The 24,049-nt window shown below is 39.8% G+C and overlaps 1 protein-coding gene across 5 annotated transcripts in view; it reads right to left on the bottom strand.

Annotated features, from left to right (window-relative positions):
* NAV2 (neuron navigator 2) overlaps positions 1-23,000 on the bottom strand; it is a 307,819-nt gene extending 284,819 nt beyond the window's left edge. For 3 of the 5 annotated variants that reach the window (XR_015797036.1, XM_088145827.1, XM_088145829.1), the window contains exon 1: positions 21,697-23,000. Coding sequence is in view for 4 of the 5 variants with exons in the window: in XM_088145827.1 (XP_088001953.1) it covers positions 21,697-21,954 (258 nt within the window). In the remaining variant the exon portion in view is untranslated. The remainder of the gene's footprint in view (positions 1-21,696) is intronic. The other 2 variants (XM_088145828.1, XM_088145830.1) reach the window with 2 other exon arrangements.
* Positions 23,001-24,049: the final 1,049 nt, after the last annotated feature.

Below are 24,049 nucleotides of genomic sequence, written 5' to 3'. Positions count from 1 at the left end.
ATAAAAAAAAAAAAAAAAGTTGCCATGATGGTCTTAGCTAGCCACAAAGTATTTATCAATTTAGCATGATAAATCATATCATGATTTTTGCCATCCCTTCTAGTCTCTCTAGACCAGTGTTTCTCAACCTTGGTAACTTTAAGCTGTGTGGACTTCAACTCCCAGAAATCCCCAGCCAGCATTATTCCCCATGCTGGCTGGGAAATGCTGGAAGTTGAAGTCCACATAGCTTAAAGTTGCCAAGGTTGAGAAACACTGGTCTAGAGGCTCTCTATAGCTTACATTCGCCTTTTCTGACCAGGTAGACAAATTTTCAAAGAAGCCACGCATAACTTTTAGTTTGTACAAGTGCTCTTATAAGATATCAAGTCATTATGGGATAAAAAGGATACTCCAGGTTCCCACATTGTGCTCCAGTATGCCAGCTGCCATTTTTTAAAAAAATTAAAGAATCTAAAAGCATTTTAAACAATTAGATTGGGCAGACAGTTTGAGGGGTGCCAAAGCAGGCACAATGATGCCCAGAGTCACATTGTTTTATACATTGTGAAAACAAACAAGCAAACAAATAAACAAACAATTTGGCCTTGATGTAGAAAAGTCTCTTTTTCAGAGAAGAAATTGAAGGACAGATTTCAGCACAATATTAGAAATAGCCAGCAAGAAATCCATCTGAAATGAATCAGAAATAGTTCTAGAATGCTTGTTTAAAATCTAGAATTTGCACTGGAGAAATTTTATTTTCTGAAAAACCTCTTTCCTTTTTTTTTAAATGGCATTTTGACATAGTTAATATTTAGTGGATATATTTGTCAGTGGGCCTGGAATTTCATATCTATCCTTCTTCTCACCTTCAAGAGGGGCATTGTGTCTAAACTGAAGCTGCCTGAGAGATAAGCTTCATAGCTAGCAATATTCTTATTGTCAATAAGTGTGATATAGCACTCAGTTTAGAAATAAAACAAAGACATGATACAAACTAGGAAATCAAAATGTCTTTAACTTGAGTTAGCTGGCACCTGGTTTCCCTTAACTCTAAATAATTTAATCATTTCGCAGTCTCATTAAATGCAGTCCCACCATGGGTATGAAGACTAATAAACCCATATGGAAATTTATTCATGCGTGTGCAAGGTAAGGTTCAAATGACAGACTGTCTCTTCCATGAAGGTCAATTTATCTTTGTGCCAGTCAAAAAGATTTTTTAAAAAACCAGTGATCACCAGGCACAGAGAAAAAGAATTTACGAAGAACAGGAATATGAATTTTGTTTTCAATACTGTAGTAAAACATGCATTAAGAAAGAGGCCCATTAATTGTTTATCAGAACCCCTGAGGAAAGCATAGGAAAATAAACTGACATTATGCCTAATCCTCTAACATTTGAATTTCTCTGTAGGGAAATGGTTTTATGATTCCTTTCACTGGCTATGACCAAGTAGGAAGAATCTGCTTCCATCCATTTTAGAAACAAAATGGATACTGAATCCAGTCTGCTTTATTTTTTTCCCCTTAATTCCCCAACTGTTTATAAAAGGAAAAATGTTACCATGAGCTAGGGAAAGTTAAGGTTAGGGATAGGGCTAAAATGATGATGACTAAGAATCCTTGTTCCAACCATGGAATGACTTAACCAAGGCCCTTCTTTCCTTGTTTGTTTTTACTTTCCATCACAATGCTTTAAGGAAAGATGGAGAAATATTTTGAACTGTTGATTATTTATGGTTTTGTTAGGCTGGATTGTATTGTTCTTAAATGTTCATAAAGCACTTACAGCTATGGGATTGTGAGGCATATAAATAATGTGCTAGGGAAAGTTAATTGTGGAAATTCAGACAAAGTTATACTTCTCAGCTCTGAAACAAAGAGGAGGTTGGACTTTCCATCCCCCGAACAGCAGTTGGCCAACTCTGGCTGTTCTTGGAAAAAGATAAGCAGGATCAGCCCTGGTTAGTACTTGGGGGAGAGACTACCAGAAAATCCCAAGTTAGAATGGAATATTGAAAAAACATCCTTGAGGCTAAATGTGGTCCACTAGAATTGCCAAACCAACCTGCTAGACCTTTCCCATGCCATGTTCTCTTTCTGCAGATTACAGGCCTCTTCAGAGCTATATAATGGGCTGGAAAAAGAGCATAATTGTCATTAGCTATTGAAATAGTGCAAGTCATTAATTATTGGAAGAATTCAGATTTGTATGTTACATAGCCAAGTCACTGTATGCGTACATGCATGTCTGTATATACATGCATGAACACATATGCATACATCTGTGTGTGTGATATGTGTGTCCATATCCATAATACACGGAAATCATGTAATCACAACATATGTGTATGAAAACTGAGATTCCTTTCTTGTTGCATTTGTTAAGTAAATTTGTATATAATCATTGTCTCCCAAATGTTACCAACCTATTGCTGATTAGAAAGTTGTTTGAAAGACTTCCAGTTATGCCCTCTACAACTTGCTTTTATGCAACTTGTTTTTATGCAAAAATCCAGAGACCTTATTCATTGTGATGGAGAAGCTTAGCTTAAGTTAGGCCTACCTATGACTGCATGAGGTGGCACTGTTAACAGTAATCAATAATTTTGTATCTAAAGCCTGTACACTTGACATTCCTAATAAGTGAAAGTAAAAATCAGCTTGCCCATAAACTCCCAACAAAGTACAGCAAGAGAGCCTCTGGAAATGTGTGTGGAAGGAATGATATAGGTTGCAATATTCTAAAAATTATTTAAAAGACTATCCTCATTGACTGTTCCTCATCAAAGAACTATTGAAAAAAGTCATACTAAGATGCTATGATATGTCTAGTACCATAATTCTAAAATTCATGACCTAATTCAGCAATCGTTTTTAGGAATCAAGAGCTTCAAGGAACTTATACAGACACAGATTCAGCACAAGATTTTCTATCTAACATATATTCTCAGATACCTCCTCAAGTCACACTGCCTTCCTGTCATGGGAAGTTACTAAGAAAGTAGACATTAAACTCTTTGTCACTGACAGATCTGTCCTAATTGTGGGCTGGGCTGGGCCGAAAGCAAATTCCTTTATCCATAAACTCTTTATTTTCTCACTGTTACAATATGGGCAGAGGAATGCAAAGAGCTCTGGACTTAATCACAATTTATAGATGTGGGAAGTATGCTATCTTCATGTACTTTAATTGAAATTCAAAGCTAAGTCAGAGTATCATATTATTTGTCTAGATCTTTATATTGGATTGAGATATAAATTCAGTAAACATTAAAGGCACTGGGAAAATATATTGTAAGAGGAACCAGTGGAGGATATTATACAAAAAAGCTAATTATATGTCAGCAGTTCACTGTCAAACACTGTTGGCATGAATAGTTTCAGCTTTCTCCACTGGTGCAGAAATTAGTTTCCATATATCAAGTTCTCCCCAGTTATGCTGGTCACACATTGAAATAATGCATTAGATAAGAGTAGGACCCCACCAAAAGAAACTTCATCCTGCCTTTTATACAGTGACCAGCCTGCCTCCTGGCTTAAGAGCACACAGTTTGAACATTCTCAGAGAAAAGAGCTTGTATGCTCATATGTAAAAGCTTCTGTGTAATCATGATCTTGTATTAGTCCAAGTCATGGAGAGGTTTTCTTATCCCTACTCTGCATACATAGATGTCAGGGCATAAGACTAATTGTGTACAATACTTGTATAAATTGTGTGAACCAGGTCCCTTATGATGCACTTCTGCATATGAACATTTCTGAATAAGGCTATTTTTTTAATGTGTAGAATACTCAAGTGTACAAATCATCATCATCATCTTATGTGTTGGATGTCTTCTGCACACAAGCCATGTCTGTCAGCTATGGAGATGGGGAAATGCATAATACACTTTGCAACTGCAAACCTGCAGATACATATACAGACCAAGAGAGGGTGCTGAGAAGTAAAAATACAGTACTGGCAAACCTTATTCCACTCTGATCCCCTTAAATGACTAATCACATCACAGCTTGCCAAATGCTCTTGATCATGGGCCAAAATCAAAGCTGCCATGTAGCAGTTGGCAAACAAGATTTACTGTACCGCTAGAATCTACTGACACTGGTTACCTAAGGGCAAAATCTTAGTGATATGCCCTGATAGCCACACAAACCACACAAAAACCAGTCTCCTGCTAGCAAGAATCACATTATCCTCTGTAAAAAGGCACATCCTCCTTCTGTACCTCTTCTATAAAATTTTGTGGCCTTCCAGCTCCCATCAGCCTTAGCAGCACAGCCAGTAGTGGTGCATGACTGGATTTGCAGTCCAACAATATGTGGAAGGCCACACAACACCCATTCCTGCAGTACAGGAATGCTTTTCCTGTTTGTACTTTACCTCCCTAAGTCAAGCTTCTTGCATTTCTATGGGTTTTGTATTATCTTCCAAGTTGCAATATTCTGAATGGTTCATGATAGCAGGAGAAGAAGAATGCAAATAGGAGAATCTCCTCAAGATGATAAAAAGTGTTTCTGTTCTTGAGAATTTTTTTTTCAAATGCACCAACAAGAAATGATGTCTCTGATGAACTTTATACGGTGCTTTGCATATATCAAATCTGTACATGTCCATTACTTTTTGAACTTCAGGTTGTTCTTTTTTTAAGTACCTGCATTCCTTTCCTGCTGAACATATACAGACTACACATGGAGATCAAATATTTTGCTCCAGTACTGAAAGGAGGGACGATGCAAAATCCTATCTTATCATCTAAACAATTAGAGCTATATGTTTCATTTGCCATACAAATCCATAAAATGTTTGGCCATGTTTTTGTATTACATAAAGAATCATTTATCCATTGTATATTATGTGGCATAGTCGAATGACAGCTTGTTCCCAATCTGGGGTAAGAAAACGCACACATACTGCTGTCAGGATTTATTTATTTATTTATTTATTTGTGGATTTATTACCTCAGTCAAAGGACTTAAGGTGATGTACAGAACCTAATTATAGAAAAATGGTATAATACAGTAAGTATTGATTAATGCAATTAATACTAATTATATAAAATTATTCTTGCCACTGTTTGGTGCATACAGAACCCCACACCCCCACCCTAAAGCCAGGTTTTTACAAGCTTCTGAAAGGCCATGAGTGTGAGAGCCACCCTCACCTTGGGGGGCAGGCTGTTCCAATGGAGGAGAGCACGCCCTCTGTGTCCAGAAAATATTTGTAATACTTGCTTAGCAGCTCTCACCCACTAGCAACCTGGCCACTGCACTTTGGACCCACTGAAGCTTACGCATTATTTTCAAAGGTAGCTATCTGTAGAGCACATTATAGCAATCTAATTGAACGGAGATAATGAGGGTTTGAGTCATTGTTACCAAGGCATCCTTGTCCATTCAGATAAAGCTATAACTAATACGTAAGACTCAGAAGGGTGAAGAGCCTCCTGGCTGTGATTTCCATCTGCTCTTCCAGCAGAAGCCACAAGTCCAACAGGACCTCCAAGTTGCAGACCAGGAAAGAACAACTCCATCCAGAGCTAAAGCTGAAACCATCATGGAAACAGAATTCTTATGAACTACGGGTACCCCTGTCTTCCTGGGACTGAGTCCAAACATATTTCTTCCCATCCAGGCCCTCATGGCCTCCAGGCACTGAGACAGTACTTCTATAGTTTATTTCTCATACATCTGGAGATGTTACCTCACCTCAAAGTAGTGTATGAACTTACCCAGTGGCTTCATATAGATGTGAAAGAAGAGTGGGGTGACAGCTGAACCCTGTGGAACCCCATGCTGGAGTACCACCAGTTCAACCACTTCTCCCTCACCTTTACTGATTGAAACAGCCAATTAAGGTAATGCCAGATTTTTCTTTTAGAAGTCCCAACTGGAAAGAGTTAATCCAAAGTCCATGTCTTTCAGAGCTGTAATCAGTAATATTAATTAGAAAAAAGGTTAAGGATACAACCATTCCAACAAGTACTCTATTTTCAGATAAGCAGCCGATATATAGGCAATTTAAGGTGGCAAAATCTATATGCACTTTTTATGCTTTTTTGGTATAAAGGGGAGGAGACTTGTCTCTTTTATGAAATTTGGTAGACTGCCTCCATTGATTGTTTTGGAAATGGCTAGTACACTTCTTACCAATGTGAGACCCAGCTCTCACAAATACGAGTGAAACCACTGTAAAACAGTGCCTCTAACTCACAATCCCAGTAGATACTCCAATAAATACTATAGTTGATAGTATCAAAAGAGGTCTGTTAAGCCCAAGAGGGATGTAATCCCAGACACAAGGTCCCAAATTAGGTTATCCACCAGAACATGACTAGTCCAGGATCCAGACTGAAAAACAGCTAGATCTATAGCTGAGATACCACCATATTCTCTACAACCATTCTAAAAAAGGAGGTTGGAGACAGGATGATAGTTTTCAAAAGCTGGATTAAGATATTGTGCTTCAAGAGAAGGGCACCACCACCTCATTCATGACTGGTGGCATCATGCTTTTTTCATAAGCCACTTTTGAATCCAGCCATCACAATTCCCTTCCTGCACAAAGGAACTAGGAGGAATATGGATCAAAATCACAGTCAGTAGCATTCATACTGCGGTGACCCCTGTTCATTTCCTTGCTTTCCACAAGCTTAAATGAATCTCACATGTCACAAGATGTTACCCCATTCATCACACTAGATTCTGCATCTAACACCAAATGAATATACTGTAAGTGATGTAGGGAAAGTATCACAGCAGCCATTCAGAGCAGTAACCATTAGTAACCATTGTTTCTTCCTAGAAGAGAGTGAGTAATCCTAAACAAAGCCACGCAATCTATGGATGCAATAAGGGCAGAGAATCAGTCCTGTTCGCCACCCTAACACAATTCTAAAACCCAATCACACCAATAAGAGGAAGTTGCTGTCTATAAGCGATCTAGCAGACCTACCCTCACTTCCAATCAACCAGCTATAACCTCCACTTCCATATGACTGCAGAATGTAACCATTAGTCTGCTGTAAAACTATAGCTATATTTTCTACACCAGTTAGAATTAGCATTCTTATCAATGAATAGAGCATGATGGGTAGGTTAGAATCTGGGCAGTTCTTGCCACTCAAGGAAGGAGCCAACAGGCACAAACAAAGCATTAGCAGAACACATGTATTTCTAAGCCATATAACAGCTAACTATGTCATGCCAACATGCCCTATGACTTATTATGCCTACAGAGAATATGATCTCAAGGTTTCACTTTTGATGGCAGCTCTATGCTTCAAGGTTTTTAAAATCCCTTACATGAATAGGATTATATATAAGGAATTTATATAACTGCAGCAGACTCACTATTGCAGATGTTCACCCTTCATGTCACAGAGGTCAATGAAGACAGTAATGGGAGCAGTAACATGGAGGCAGGGAACCAATGTGTTATCTTTAATCCACTCTTTGTTACAGGACTGTAATTAGACAGAGTAGTGGAATGCCCAGATAAGGGGTCCTACGTTGGTTACAAATTGTAATGTATAAGTCAGTTGTTTTCAAACTTTTCTTCTGTGGATGCTTCATAATTGCTGGAGTCTTGTCAACTCACTTAATAAATTATTTTTCTTTGTTCTACAAATTAAGACACAGTCATACTATTCCACGCTACTATAGCTTGACTTTCTAATACAACTGTGCCTGACACTGATGAGAGCAAAAATTTTCAGTGAATGTAAATCATGGTTTAAAATTTTCCAGTTTAAAATTTTCCATTGTAGTTCTGCATCTAGAAGAACTTACAAGGGGGTGCAACATTGTTAAGTATTTAACCATACATTCAAAGGATATAACCACTAGAACATGCAATTCAATGCCTTACGTTTTCTAACTTTCATGTGAAGAAAAGAACAGGTCACAAGTAAGTTCTAGCATGGCATGGCTTTATTGATTTCTTACATTCCTGTTCAAATCACACCAAGGGACTAGTCAAAACCTGAAATTCTGCTCTAGGTCAAGACAGCTAAAGAAATAATTACCTGGCTGGCAAAGCAAGCAGCATCTCACTTTTTTGATGTGAAGTTGATATCTGAGGAACAGGTTCTATTATGAACTTGTCCAAACATTAGATCTGTAGGAGATGCCATTCTGAAGATACCTTCACTTTCAGCAGCGTGCTTATGGAGAATATGGCTATGGAATATATTCTCTTGGGAACTGCCTTTAGTTCTCACTCTGTCTGCCTTTAGAAAAAATAGCCAAGATACATCTTTTTTAGTAGGAGTTTGGGGTTTTTTTTCTTTATTTTATATTCTGTATTTTCATGACAGTTACCTATCTGCTGGAAAGAAAGATTGGTTTATTAGGTGCCATCAAGTCATTTTCAACTCCAAGCGACCACACAGATAGACAGAATATGAAATGGGTGAATAAATAATTGCTTATGTTTATTTTTTATGCTTCATAAAAAGTATGAAATCCTTTACCTGAACATGGTACTGGAGTTTTACATGAAGCACATCTAGAAAAAGAACTTTGCAGATTTTTCATCCTAAAACCTCCAATCATAATTAATTGAAGCCTTGTCTGATTTACAAACACATCTCGTAAACCTGCCCTACAGCATTCTTAGCACTGGACAGACATGATGAAATCTTCACATGCAATAAAGCTTCTGTAGAAAATAACTTTTGACCATTTTGATCCCTCTGCAAGAATCTAATATTCTGATAGATGTAATGTGGGAATCATTATTTCTCTGGCCTGGATCTAAAGGGATTTGTTTGTAGCACAACCCTTTAATGTTAATGCAGGCAAATATAGAAAAGGAAATGATGCAGATGATATAGGAATATCCCTTTAATGTTTAATTCTGTTTTCTAAATACACTTGGAAATTTCTCCCTTCAAAGATATACTGTACAGTGTTGGATCCCAAAGCTTCAGGCACACATCCTGCATTTCCTACATTGGATGGCTCTACCACAGGCCATGTAAAATAAAATTCTTTAAGGCTTCATTTGACTTCTTCTTGTGTTCTGAATGCAAATTAGAAAAGGGAGCACTTTTAGGCCAGTGGATTCTGTCCTGAAGTTGGCAAGTGTACATGTTTGTCATCCTTGAAAATAGTTTACAACTCTACTCTGAAAGTTACTTCACAAGCTAGACCTGCAGTTAATCAGCACTGGCTTAGCTGCAGACATTATGGTGATTAATGAAAATTAGTTGAAGCAATAAAACATGTAAGAGTAACTTTTAATTTATATTGATGAAAGACAGAGTCTCAGAGACAATTACTCCCCTAGTCCTTGGGGATAATAATTGCATGCAAAACAATCATTACAGAATTTAATGGAATTGTGCATACTAAGTCCATTTTTAAATGTTCAAGTTGCTTATCTAGGCTAAAATCCAGTGCCCCCACAGCTGTGGGGACACTTAAGCTCCACTGAATTAATTGAAAATTGATTTCCTGAAAGTGAAATTCTCTTGGGCTTGCTACATCACATACTTCTTGGCATCTGCAAAATGGCAATTGTGGCAGCTTCACTTTGAGAATTCTTGTAGGAGAGACATTGAATACATTTGCTCAGAATCTTGGATGCAACTGCATATATTATAAGAACAGATATAATATAATGGCTGATGTAAAAATGTGAGGCAGGAATCTGTCTAGGTTCAAATCTTCAACCCTGTGACCTTGGGCAAGCTACTGTTCTTACTCTTTGTACCACAAGGTGAGAAGTGGGGCAGGTAGGTTATATTCAGGATTCAAGTAGGCAGATGAATAGGTAGGCAGGCTAAATATGATATCAGTAGTTTTCCTTGGCAGTAGAATCAGAATGAAGAAAATAATTTGCGGAGCAAAACATAATATGCCTGTAATTCCATGATTCTCTAATCCCCTTGTTGGCACTTTGACAGCTCACTTGAGAACCTGAATTTTACTTTCCCAGCCAGCTCATTTTTGTGGCAATATGAATAACTGGGGACAAGTCTTCCAGTATCTTTGATTCCTGATGTTCACAAATGACACTAGAATGAGATGTCAGTCTGGGCCACAACAGCATAAAATAGCTGCCTCAGGAAACTGAATTGGGGTGTCATGAAAAGATGGTACAATTTTCAAACATGTAATATTATGTTATTGTACAGATACTGCCATGAAGAGGGAGAGAAAACTGGGGCATTTTATTTCTTGCATTCTAAAATAACTTGGCCAGCCTGGGGCAGTTTGACTTGCCGAGTGAGACATTTGCTTTAGAGAAGTGATACCCTTGGAGATGAAGGGTTGCTTGCAAAGTTAAGACAGGCAGACACAATTATGTTACCTTCTTAATGAACATGTTCTTGACCTGTAAAGCCGTATGTGGCTTGGCACCAGGCTATCTCCAGGACTGCCATCTCCAGAACTGGTCCATTCAATGTGTGTATCAGAAAAAGAAATTCCTAATAATCTCCTATCCCCATGAGACAAAGGGACAGAGGCTAGGAGACAATGTTCTACTTTCACAGCACTAACATTGTGGAACAGAGCCAACCTTGAACATGAGATTAGCTCCCACTCTGTCAGCCTTCCAGAAAGCAATAAAGACCCAGCTATAGATAGCTTTATTTGGTACTTGATTGCCATCCTGCTATTATGTCGGGCGAATTATGTGCTGTTTGTATATTGCCTTAGAATTACAGTATTGCATTTAGGAACATCACTGATTAATTGGAGTGATAGGATGCACAATGCTCTTGTTGCATTGTTTGCCATGGATGTTTTAGCTTATTGATTACTGTGGACATTTTAATACTTTTATATACTGTGGACATTTCATTGGTTTATATTTGCCAAGGATATTTTAATCGTTGTAAGCTGCCCTGAATGGAAAAGAAACTGGAGGCATACTCATCTGACTGATAAATCAATCAATCAATCAACCTGAATTGGTGCTTGGGGCCCAGCAGGGAAAATCCTCACACAACAGGGATGCAGAATATATAATGAAGTGACATCAGAAGCAGAAGAAGCTGAGAGTCAAGAAGCTTCTGGGGGACAACAATGGGTGGACCTGTATTTACCATGATCTGTTCTTGTTTTAAAATTATTAGTTTTATTCTTTTTTTATTTTATTGTATTTACTCAATTTATATAGCAGCCCATCTCATTTTAATATGACTTATTTGTTACAATAAAACAAATAAAAACACAAAATATATAATAGAAAACAAAAATAAAAACATGTAGCAGCCAGACATGATCTAAACTATCATCCATACAACCAAGAGAGAGGCTCTAGCCTATGCCCAGAGCCCCAGGTTCAAGCAAAAACCAAATTTTTGAGGCCTTATGAAAGGCCAACAGGGACGGGGCCAGTCTAATCTCAGGGGGGAATGATATTCCAAAGGCTATGGCAGAAAAGGCTCTCCTTCTGGGCCCTGCCAGCTGACACTCCCTAGCTGATGGTACCCAGAGCATGCCCTTCCTGCCAGATCAAATAGGACAGGTAGAAACAATTAGGGAGAGATGGTCCCATAAGTAACCCAGTCCTAAGCCATGAAGGGCTTTAAAGGTGACAACCAGCACCTTGAATTGCACCCGAAAGCACACCAGAAGCCAATGCAGCTCATGGAGCAGTGGTGTCACATGTGCCGAGTAACTAGTACCAGTAACTGCCCACACCACCACATTTTGCACCAGTTGAAGTTTCTGGATACTCTTCAAGGGCAACCCCATGTAAAGCACATTTCAGTAGTCCAATCTGAAGGTCACAAGGGCATGAGTGACTATGAGCATGGCCCCCCAGTCCAGGAAAGGGGCAACTGATGGACAGCCCTAAGCTGTGCAAGGGCCTTCTTAGCCATGGTTGCCATCTGCTCTTGAGCAGGAGCCATGAGTCCAGGAGAACCCCCATATTGCACACCGGGTCTGTCTGGGTCAGTGCCACCCCATCCAGAACCAAAGATGGATGGTCCCTGGAACCAGGAGGTCCAAAAATCCAGAGCCACTAGTCTTGCTTGGATTGAGCTGAAGCCTGCTGTGCCCCATCCAGGCCCCCACAGACTTCAGGCACTGAAGCAGAACTCCACGACATCACTCAGGCAGCCCAGGATGGAGATGTAAAGCTGGGTATCATCAGCATGCTGATGATACCTCACCCCAAACCGTCGGATGACCTCACCCAGCAGCTTCATGTAGATATTAAACAGGAGGGGACACAGTACCAAGCCCTGAGGCACTCCACAAAGAAGGGGACACCAGCTGGATCTCTGTCCCCCTATTTTTACTACTAATAATAATCTATTGAAAAGAAAAATAATAGACAACATGAATGACAGACTTTTTGGGCTGCAGTGACAGGTTTATAGCTTTTAATGGCTTTATTATTTATTGGTTTTATGAATAGATGTCACAATCGTATTTTTTTTAATCTCATATGTTATAAGCTGCCTAGAATTCGAAGAGCAAGTGGTATAAAAATGTTGATAAATAAATAATCAGGAGTGCAGGTATCTGCATGCACATGCATGTGTGTGTTTGTACAAATATAATACATATACACCGTATATATACGTAGTCTTGAGGAAAATACTGCTGTCTGGCTGTTGTCAATGCATGATGTCATTTACTCCTTTCAGTTAGGCATATTTCTCAGTGCATCTCTGTACTGGTATGCTTTTCTTTTATCGATCTTCACTTCAGAATTGGACTATATCTGTGATCAGGGAAGTGGATGTTATTCGCCTCATAATCTGAAATGTGGCAGGCCTGGAAACTCAAGAGTCCAGCCCAGATCAGGGGTTGATGCTATGTGTCCCTGACATTAGTGTCAGGGCAAAGTATGTGATTGTCCCATGACTGGATTGGTGTCCTGTTACCTCCAAAGAGCAGATCCTTATCCTCATCAGTCCCGTGTAATCAATACGATTGTGCCCTGCCCATCTAGTCAACTTCAAGAAAATGCAATGGCTCCTTTTTCTGCACATTTCCTCTTCTCACTCCACCTCCCCCCCAGCACATCCTACACTAAGACTATTAGTACAAATCAAGTGTTACAATTGCTGCCCTCTTGCAGCTGACAGTTAGCTATTGTTTCTCTATCTCTTCGCCACTTTTAAGGTGCAAAATTAAGTGAGAGTTTAGAACAAGACACAAATCAAAATGAAGTTAATACCTCTTGGGAATATTTAATATGATTTGTAATAATAAAAATAGCAAATGAAAATGTAGGCAGAGCATTTGGTTCGCTGTAGATTTGTTCATCAATCATCTGACATCTTTCAATTTCCTTTGAGACCAAAACTGGTCTTAGAGTAGCTAATGATTAGGGCAGACCAAGGTCATTTTCAAAATTCATAGTTTTCCAAATCAAAAAGTGTGTACAAAAACATGCAAGTTAGAAATAAGTGCAAATATGCATGTATTAGTGAAAATACATCCATTATATTTGCTTGAAAAAAGCATCAATCTGGATGCACAAAAATGCATGTGACTTATTCTGCAATTTTTTTTAAAAAAGTGCTCAAGCTAATGGAACAAACGAAATTTAAGAGTTCAAAATAAGTGAAACTGAATGAAAGTAACATTGGTAAATTTATTCATTTCTAACTGTAATCTGCTTTCATTTTTAAATAGTTGAATGTATAACCCATAATAACAGATATAATAATAATAAAAACAAATATCTTAGTAAGTGAAGCAGTGTGCTGTGATCACCATGTAATTGCAAAAATGCAGTGAAGGGAAAGCTAGATTCAGCAATTTTATTTCCCAAACAAGCCAACATTCACAAACTGATTCCGAAGGAATGGTTTTTCAGATTACCTGAGAGACTTGCCAGATAAGTGACAAGTGTTTGACTATATTCCAGTACATGGTAAACGGAAAACCAGCAGCTTCCTGTTACAAAATGTACCAACAAGCCATGCCTAATAATACACACTGACACTGGCAATTTATATGCTTGATATATAACATTTCTAAAAATAATATTAGACCAATATATTTTTAGCTAGGTAAACAATTCTGAGTTGGAAGATTGGTTTCTTCTTTAGTTCAGTTCAAGAAGAGGGGTACAGCAGGCTAGACTTAAAATGCAGTTATTGGAGTGAAAATTCAGCCAAGAGTCAAATGGATAACTTCCAAGAATTCTCTTCTGATCCCTCTTGTGGGAAGTCTCTTGTGGCTATGGAGTAGAGTACATGGTGGTTATTCTATGAGACCTTTCAATGAGTTTTGACCAGCTTGCCCATACTCTGGATGTTTTGATTTGAGATTGATTTGATCTGGGTCTAGTGTTAGAGCACAATTATACCTTGTGCAGCTCTGAAGGCAGAAAGGCCATTCATAGATATGTTACAAAAAGAAATCAAAAGAAAGAGAAGAATTAGGAAAAGGCAAGAACTAATCATGGTGAAGGGGCTTTAGCGCCACAGTTTCACTGAGCTCAGCAACAGAGACATGGATCTAGAGGTTGGATTTCAATTCTGTTCCTAGATGATAACAGATTGCATACTGAGCACACTAGGCAGAGAGATTAAGTTCAAAAGCCTCTAACGAAGTACCAAGTTGTCACCAGAAGCAGCAGTGTAGAGTAGAAACAAAACTCCTATCATCTAGGAACTATACTTCTGAGAGGGTAAAATATAAATGTACAGTGGTACCTCGGTTCACGAACTTAATTCGTTCCATGACTCTGGTCACGAACCAAATTGGTCGTGAACCGAATCAAATTTTCCCATAAGGTTCAATGTAAATACGGTTAATCCGTTCTGACCCCTCCGAATTTGGTCGCCAACCGATTTTTGATCGCGTCCTGAATCAAATTTCCCCATAAGGTTCAATGTAATTACGGTTAATTCGTTCTGAACCATATGTTGTTGTTTTTTTAAACCGCAAAAATATGACACAAAGTACAGCACGAAGAGAGAGAAAGCTAACCTTGCTCAACGCGACTTCTGGCGTGGAGGACAGGAAGCCGGGTGGGGAGGTGGATATTGCTTGGAGGGAGAGTCCCCCTCCCTACAGGAAGCCGCGACCACGTGTCACAGGAGGGAAAATGGCCACGGATTCTGTTCGTAACCCGATCCGGCGTTCGTGAACGGAGGCAAAATTTTGCCACCGGAGCTGTTCGTGAACCGAATTGTTCGTGAACAGAAGCGTTCGTGAACCGAGGTACCACTGTACTTGTAACTGTTATTAAGAAGACCGGAAGCTCCTTTGCTTTCTTTCTCTTTTCTTTTTTTTTTTTTGCACTTTTGTTGCATTTTTTTGCACTTCTTTTATTTTCCTTACTTTTTTCTTTTGAAATCTGTATTGTTCTCATTCTTTAAAATTTTTCTTTAATAAAAATTCTACAGAGAGAGAGAGAGAGAGAGAGAGAGAGACTTTTATCATCTAGGAACTATACTTCCAATGATCTTGGAGGCAGCCACTATAACTGTTATCTAGTGAGGTTGGAAAACCTTTGTCACAGAATCTTAGAATTGGAAGAGACAATTTAGGAAATTGAATCCAACTGCTGCTCGGGAATCCAAATGAAATAATTCCTGGCAAATAGCTTTCTAGAACACATCTAGCGGAAGGGAGCCTACCACATCTCTGGGTAATCCATACCACTGTCATTTAGGATTTTTTTCTAACATTCAAACAGAATCTATCCTCCTATAATCTAAATCCATTTTTCTGTGTCCTGTTCTCTGGAATGTTGGAAAATAGATATAAGTCTGGTCCATGCCTGCCTGCCTGCTTGCCTTTTCTAGCACACTACCAACTCATCTTCAGTTTGCAGCCAACTAATACTATTCCAAGTTCCTTTCAATTACCAGGACAGGTATTTCCTCTTCTATTCCTGTGGTGTTTGATTTTTGTTTCCTAAGTGGAAAAAATAAGCATATTTTTCTATCAAATTTCATTCTGTTATTTTCAGTACATTTCAGTACACAAACATTCTGAATTTTATTTCTGTCTTCTAGGATATTTATTATCCCATCCAATTTTGTGATATTTGCATATTTGATAAGCACTCCCTCCACTTCTTCATCCATGTCATTAATGAAAATGTGGGAGAGTACAGATGAACCTTGTGGCATTCACTCAGTTCTTCCCTTTGATGAAGAAATACTGGTTAGAACTCTATGGGTATGATTTTGTATCCACTCAGCTATCATGCTAGCCAACTCAGTTAACTAGTTTGCTAATCAGAATATCGTGCTGTACTTTGCCAATGCTTTGCTGAAATCAAGATATATCACATTTACTGCATTCTCACAATCTACTAAAGCAGTTCTCTGATTAAAACAGCTAAGATTAGTCTGACAACACTTGCTCTTGAGAAATCTATGCTTAATTCTGGTCACTGTGACATTGTTGCATATAGATTTATATCTTTATAATCTGTTGTAGATTATTTCCAGGTATTGATATCAGAGTGACTGGTCTATAGTTCCCCAAATCTTCCTTTCCTCCATTTTTGAAAATAGTGATATTTTGCTTGCCCTGGTTGTATGGCATTTCATTAGTTCTCTAGGATTTCTCAGAGATAGTACATAAAATTTCAGTCAGTTCATTACCATGTTTCTTCAGTTCAGCAGGATGCAATTCATTGGGCTCTGGTCGTTTAAATTCATTTAAAGAAAATAGATATTGCCTAACCATATTTCTATAAATCCAACTTGTAACTTACAGACTTCAGAGGGGGTCTCATAAAATGGACTTTTGGTTTACTCTTGTAGAAGGGAATTCTCTTGTGGATTATTGCACAGTAGCATAACATTATAAAATATTATATTGGGGGTTATTGCTTCAGATTTCTTATCACAAAATAGCAAATAATGCAACCAGAGCAGTATTAGCTTGTAGGAACCTTCAGATTTTATAGATGTAGCATTTTAATGGCTACCATGCTTGGAAACCAAAAATCAGCTGGAATCTAGATCTAGACTGCAATGGAGTAGTTCTGCTTTTTATTTTATGGGGAAAAGGGGATAAACGTGACTATCTTTAAAGAAGACAGACAGACATGCTGCTCATCTAATCCCTTACTCTCACTGGAACTAAGGTTGTGTGTGTGTGTGTGCGCGCGCGCGCTAAGCTAATGAATTTATCAATTCTCTTCTTGTGACATTTCTAAATAAATGTGTGGGACCATTTCAGTGTTGATATGGGAGAAAAATATAGAGGGGAACTAGTCTCAAAAATTTGTGTCAAACAGTGAAGCAACCTTTCAGAAGTAAAAGCATTCCTGGATCAGTTTTTGTTTGACATCTGTTGATTTACTGCTTTGTGTTCCATACTTAGATATAAATGTAAAATAAATAAATAAGTTATTATCCTGTTGGCAAAAAATAATATCCATTGTTCTTGCGCCAGAATCAATGCTTGGCATCAGTGGACATCTCCTGATTTTATTGCCTGTCCTTCTTGTTGATGCTTCCCATGAGCCATAGGGAGTTACAGGATAAAAGAATCTAATCTCTGCAACTCTTTAGCTATGAATTAGCGTTAAGACAAGCAAATAGGGCAAATGTTACAGCAGCAGGGACGATTTATTAAGGAAAGGGTCCCCATAACAGCAACTTAACCAAAGGTCTTCTAGAACCTAGAACCAGCACTACTTTTCCACCCATACCAGATTCAATAGGCAACCACAGTCCTGAATGCAGCATATAAAAGAAAGAGGGGAGTATTAAACTGTTGGAAGAATTGAGGAGAAGCAGGAGGCTGCACAAAGGGTAGGGAGGTATAAGAGCCTGAAAGGAGCAAGATTATGAAACTATTGGGGACCAGAACAGTACTAAGTCAACTAGGTGCAAGGGTGGTCTGTTTTTGGCATCAAAACTATTACTTCAGGCACCAAAACAATCTTCCACTCTGACCATAATAGAACAACTCAAATCAGAAGGGTCTATTTCAATAGAAGGGGGACAGCAAAGCTACTTCCTTCAAAACACAAGGGTTTCAATTTCATCCCTGTACCTATGCCAACATGTAATATAGAGGTAGTCCTTAACGACCACAACCGAGACCAGCAACTCCATCACTGAGACATCACATGACAACAGTTATGACCTCACTTCCACTGCAGTTGTTAAGCGAATCACCTGCAGTCATTAAGCAAGACATCATGTGACTGTGACTTGTGATTTTACTGCTGGCTTCTCCATTGACTGTGCTTGTTGGAAGCCAGATGTGAAGCACACATATAGTGATCACATGACCACAGGACGCTATGATGGTTGTAAATGCCCACCAGTTGCAAAGCACCCAAATCTCAATCACATGACAGCAAGGACACTGCAATGGTCATAAGTGCAAGGACAGGTCGTAAAATTACTTTTTCAGCATCGTCGTAACCATGAATGGTCACTTCTCAGGGCAGTCATTAAGCGAGGACTACCTGTATAAAATAAATGCACTAATTATCCAATTCATTCTCAAGTGAAAACTAGTGGCCAAAGATGGCCATAGCAAAACACAAGATTATGTGACTCATCTCCTGCTCAATCCAAGAAATCATGAACATAAAGTTCAGTGAGAATACAGAAATGTATATTCAAGTGAATATCTAAGATCAGATATCTGCTTTGGTTGCAGCTTATTATTGTAAAGGAGGAAATACTAAGGAGAATAAAAGAAAAAAATTCACTAACCAGATTCAGAGATTTCCAGCAGTTATCTTTGTTATCACTTATTGTTTGTACATTTGCACATACAGGTAAGTCCCCAGTGAATTTGGATGGAAGCCAGAACAGTATTATTGTATAATACTGTATAAGTAGTATTGTGTAATGAACTCAAATCATTGTGTATTTAACTTGAATTTTGCTATAATAAGCTCCATTCTTTACTATGGATTGTCCGTAAACCAGGCATTCTTAACCTGGGGACTACCTGTATACAAGATGTTTTGCATACAGATCCAGTCCTAGACATCTTCTCTCAAAAGGGTCAGGTTGCACGTGATAGGAGCAATCTCTGCTAATGAAACCGGAGAGCCACTGTTCCTCGAAGCAGAAATGGCGAACCCAGGGGAGAAATCGTCTGATCTGCTACAACACAACTGCTTGTGTTCCCAAGCTGCTCATAGATTCCGGAACATTTAGCAACCTCTCTTCTTCAAGGCCCAGAAGCATGCCTTCCACCATCCTAATAACTCTGCATCTATTGATGCACATATGTTTCTGAAAGAAACTCAGTGGTGAAGGGTCATTTTTTTCCACTTGTCAAACTCTTTAGCTGCTTCAGTCCAAAATGCAATTGAACTGTGAAGATGAGCTCAAGGCTGGTCTTACTATAGTCAAAGGACTTGGTAAGTGCAGATAGTCCTTGCCAGTAACTTATGCATCAGTTCTATCATCCAGCTGAAACATTTATCTCATGACCAACATCCTCTCTTCCATTATAAGACTTCTACAATTCACGGTTATACTCAAAAATCAGTGATCTATATTCTAAAGTATACTCTAGAAACAAGATGAGATTTAAGTATAAAAAACTTCATGTTGGAAGATTTTTTTTTCATATTCCACTCTTTGAGTAGAATTTCATACTAAATTCAGAATGTATGGCTAATGTTATTTATGATGTGAAAGCAGATGAGCAAGGAAAAAGAATAAATTATGCAACTGGTTGGATAACCATGAAGGTACTCACAATGCAAATGACTTTGCCTACAAAATTAATTTATTTGTAGAGTTCCCATAGATGATTCCAGGCTCATAATAATACTAGTACTTATTTAATACCAACAGAACACATAGCTTATACATTCCGGTTGGCTTACAACTTATTTAACGCGATCAACAGAGGAACACATTTTTGGTGAAAGAGAATATAAAGAATGACTAACTGAAAACAGATTGTCAAGAACTGACCAATAGATTAGACCAATGGCTGAAATTAAGAATTTAATATTTCTATCAGTGAGGATACACTAGGACTACTCCAGAGGCTGGCTGAACTTCAGTTAGATAAAATGCTACCACAATGTATTGTGATTTGCAAATGTGAAATGTTTCCCCAGGCACTGAGTTATAGATCTGGCATACAAGGTATCCTACTTGTTTCACCATCCCAATCTCACAACAAAGAAAAAACCCAATTAGTACTAACCGAATCAATTTTGAACTCCTAAAATATTGACCATATAGTGGTTCAATGCTCAGCATGTATTACACCACCAACAAATGCCCAGTCAGCTTTGAAAGCCTTTACAAGAGTCATCATCTCATTGCTCATCTCAGTATCATATCATATTCACCTCACTGGACTCCCCCCCCCTTTTTATTTTTAGAATGAGATTGTCCTGATGATTTCAAAATGAAATATGGAAACTTTCAAAAGAATTTGGATTTTCTTCCAGAGTGTGATATGATGCAAAGCTTGTCTGTTACTACTCTGACACTCTCACCTCTCCCTCCCAATTGTCAAGCCCTCAGGACCTGCTACAGCCTCACAAACTGAGCTCAATACATCACTTTATCTGCCAGCATGGAAAATGCAGCATTTCCTGAAATGCAGGACAGGAAGCCATGCTAGGGTTAACAGCAGGCAGACTCGTGTTCCTCAGCAGGACAGGTTCTGAGGTTGCCATCTGCAAAGCCTAGACTGGCAAGATTGACCGACCCAGTATTTCCCATGGGAGGAAAAAGGCAGCAATATAATTCTTCTTTAAGCATGCAACTTCCCACCCCAACATGGCTGTGCCTCTTGTGATCAGGTTCAACCAGCCGCAGAATAGGTTTGCAGCACACCAAGCAGACGATCTGTCTGCATGGCAATCTCAGTCTAGCTAATATTAATTAGTCACCTTGGTGGCAGTAGACCATCTGCTCTGCTTCTCCAGTAGTATGTTAGCATTTACTGTCTGCTTTCACTGTTCTTGAGCCATATTCAGCAGCAATCAGAGCCATGCTGAAAATACTAATACACTTGTTAAAATAAAACAAGCCGGACACGGAGTATTGCAGTCTCTGTAATGTAGAGCAACAGCATTTAAAGAGGCACCCAAATATGGCTTCAAGCAACACTGCATATTAGAATCAATGTGTATACACACACACACATATATTCTCTTGCTTGCTTTCTCTCTCTCTGTCTTGCACACACATGCAAGCACCCAAGGCATGGACAACATCCCTGTGTATTTGTGTATGTACATATAGAGGCCTTTAAGTGCATGAACATTCAACAACATATTCATTGTGGCTTCGCCCCACAAATGATTACTGTATGTGTAAGTGTGCAGGCAGCAATCTCAGCTACATCCTTGCAGGGCTTGCCCTGCTGCATGATGCTCAGCTGCATACATCAGAACCACCACACTAGGTAGCTGCTCCAGCAGTTCTCCAGGTGTTCACAGGGAGATGCACAAACACACCCACTGCAAATCATTCTCCAACAAGCAGCATTTGTATATACTGGCCTCCCAAACAAAGCAAACAACTCCTTTCAGTAATCCAGCATTACTGAAAGATTTAAGCTCCTATAAATAAAAGTACACACCCCTGAGCTAAGATAAATCACGAGAATATTTAGGAACAGCCAGTTCTCTTTTCTACAGTTACACATTAGAGAAAATACCATTCCCTTCATTGCTTCTGTGTCCACCAGAAATACAATTACACTTCCCCATCACAACCTGCATTTTCAATAACCATGCACACACTAAACAGAGTTGTATATAATACAGCCTCTCCACCCATCCTCTCAGCACGCTAGAACCATTTTGCTGACCTGTGTGTCAAAGCCATTCTCAATGGAGCTACTCTTCTTTCGAAGGAAGCCATCTCCTGCGTTCTCATGACCATTCTGGGATTTGAGGGGGATCTGGCTGGCATAGGATGACTTGTTCACCTCCACCTTGTTCCCAAACTTCAGGTAACAGGGCTGTGGGACGGTTCTTGCGGCTGGAATGTGAACAATGGGACTAGCACTATGGACAGGTTTAGGTAGTCCAGATTTCATTTTGGAGGCTACCAGGATGGCTGGCATTTTTTCTCCTTCTGCTTTGTTAATGTGTCTCTGTCACAACAGCAGCAAGCAAGGAAGCAGAGTGAAGACAGGTTTTGCAATCTGTCAGGCTAGCTTCCCCACCTCCCACCCCCAAAAAGAGCAGTGGAAAAGGAAAGAAGGGGAGATCTCTCTTTAAAAGGTCACTTCTCTTCCTGGGCTGCCTCTGCCTTTCCACCTGTTTCCTTGGATTGATGTAGCTGCTCCCTCAATTCTCAGTCAGTGTCCTTGTTCCCTCCTCCTCCTCCTCTTCTGCAGCTGTTTAACTTGCAGGTTCTTTTCAGCAGCCACTTTATTTGTGCCCCCTCCCCCCTCCTTGAAGACTTTAACTTGATTCTCTGGTCACTGGAACTGAGAAAAGGAAACCACCCCCTGGATTCCTGGCTTTCAAAGAACCTGCTGCGGCATACGCGTGGGGGGGGGGGGGCTGGCTGGGTGTGCGCGCGCCCCAGCCTAGCAGAGAGGAAGGATTTTCAGACTGAATGTGCCTGTCTTCAGTCTTCGTCCAGAAGCAGATGGAGCTCAGTTTAACAGCAGATGAGGATGAGGATGATGCCGCCCTTGGGTACCAGCCTGAGAGAATCCGAGTTTCTTAATCTTAGTATCTGTGCACAAGAGCAACCGTGCCGAAGCAGAGAGCGAGCTGCCCATGGATGACATTTAGGTCGTTAAGGCTGCTGGTGGCAACGACATTTCCCGAGCGGCGATGCTGCTGCTGCTGCTGCTGCTGCCCGTAAAGCCCTAGGATGGGAGTGCGGTGGCTGTCAAAGCGTCCATCTCATGTTGACCATCGGCGCCGGAGCGGGGTTCAGAGCCGGGCGGCCACCCAGAGCGCGCGTTCGGTGCTAAAGAGCAAGGGGCGCGTGAGCCGAGGCAGCCGGCGGTGCGGACGGCGCCGAAGAAGGCAGCCCAGATTGGAAGGAGCGGGAGACGGTTGCAATCTGACAGCACCGTAAAAACCCTGCGTGGCCTCTGATTGGTCCTCCCCGCTCAAATCAGAAACAAAACAGCTCTGCAAAAGGGGCGGCGCGTCAACTCCAGCGACGGGCACGAAACTCTTTTGCCTCCGATCGGTGGGCGCTCTGCGGCAGCGCGGAGGGTGTTTCGGCTAAGCGTAAAGGATGCGCAGGGGCTACAGGGAGGCACGGAGTGGGGGGCAGGCGCCGCGGAGAAGGGGAAATTCCCCACCGTCGGTCTTGTCTTTTGCTTGTTGCTCGAAAGGAAGGCACTTTCGAATCAAAACACATGAGGGTGAATCATGGTTCCGTCCTCACTGGCTAGTCATACAGGAAAACTCCCACTGAAAATGCCAGCAGCCCAGCCTGTGAGTAAGTGCTGAGCAATTTAACCCAATCAAGTCAGAGATGAAAAAGAGCCGTTCTCTCTTTACCTAAAACGGGTGTTTCTAATGGGGAAAAAAAGGCTGTTTCAGTTATTTAACATGGCCACAGCTAAACTGGTTTTTTCCCCCTATCTTGCTATTTAAGACAAGCACAATACATACTTTAAAAATGCATGTATTTTACAACCACATCATCTCCCAGAGAGTTAAGACTGACCACTGCTTCTGTACCATATAGAATTTTATATCAATGGAGTTGTAAGGCAGAATAATGAAAGATCACTATCTGCTAACAGTTGCGATAACTATAAGGAGCCTCTGTTGAGTGTTGGAGACTGAAGAACAAAGGTTGCCTTCAACTAAAGTTGCTGGAAAGAACATTCGTGTAGCTGGACTTTGGTCTGATCCAACAAGGTTATGCTGCTGATCATAATTAATCTAATACTCTGGCATGTGCATAAGGGAGTGAAAACCACACTGGCACTGAATAGCAATGCCCAAATAAAATCCTGGCCCAGAACTATCATAAGAATACAGATGCATAGCCACACCTTTTGTAAACTCCCATGAGCTATTTTTATAAATCCTTTTTTTTAAAAAAAAAACTCATCACCAGAGACAAAAGCTTTGCTCTTGTTTTTCTGGGATGAAAGGTCTGATTGTTGCTGACAGTTGTTGATTTATTGAGCCCACTTAAGTTCAGATTTATCTTTGGACATAAAAGCAAATCAGTCA

The sequence above is a fragment of the Python bivittatus genome, unplaced genomic scaffold (assembly GCF_059951505.1).
Source record: "Python bivittatus isolate LINGU-HERP-01145 unplaced genomic scaffold, Pbiv_v1 ctg000480_np1212, whole genome shotgun sequence".
Taxonomy (NCBI): domain Eukaryota; kingdom Metazoa; phylum Chordata; class Lepidosauria; order Squamata; family Pythonidae; genus Python; species Python bivittatus.
Note: the sequence above shows the minus strand (reverse complement) of the source record. Positions and strands in the feature narration are given on the sequence as shown.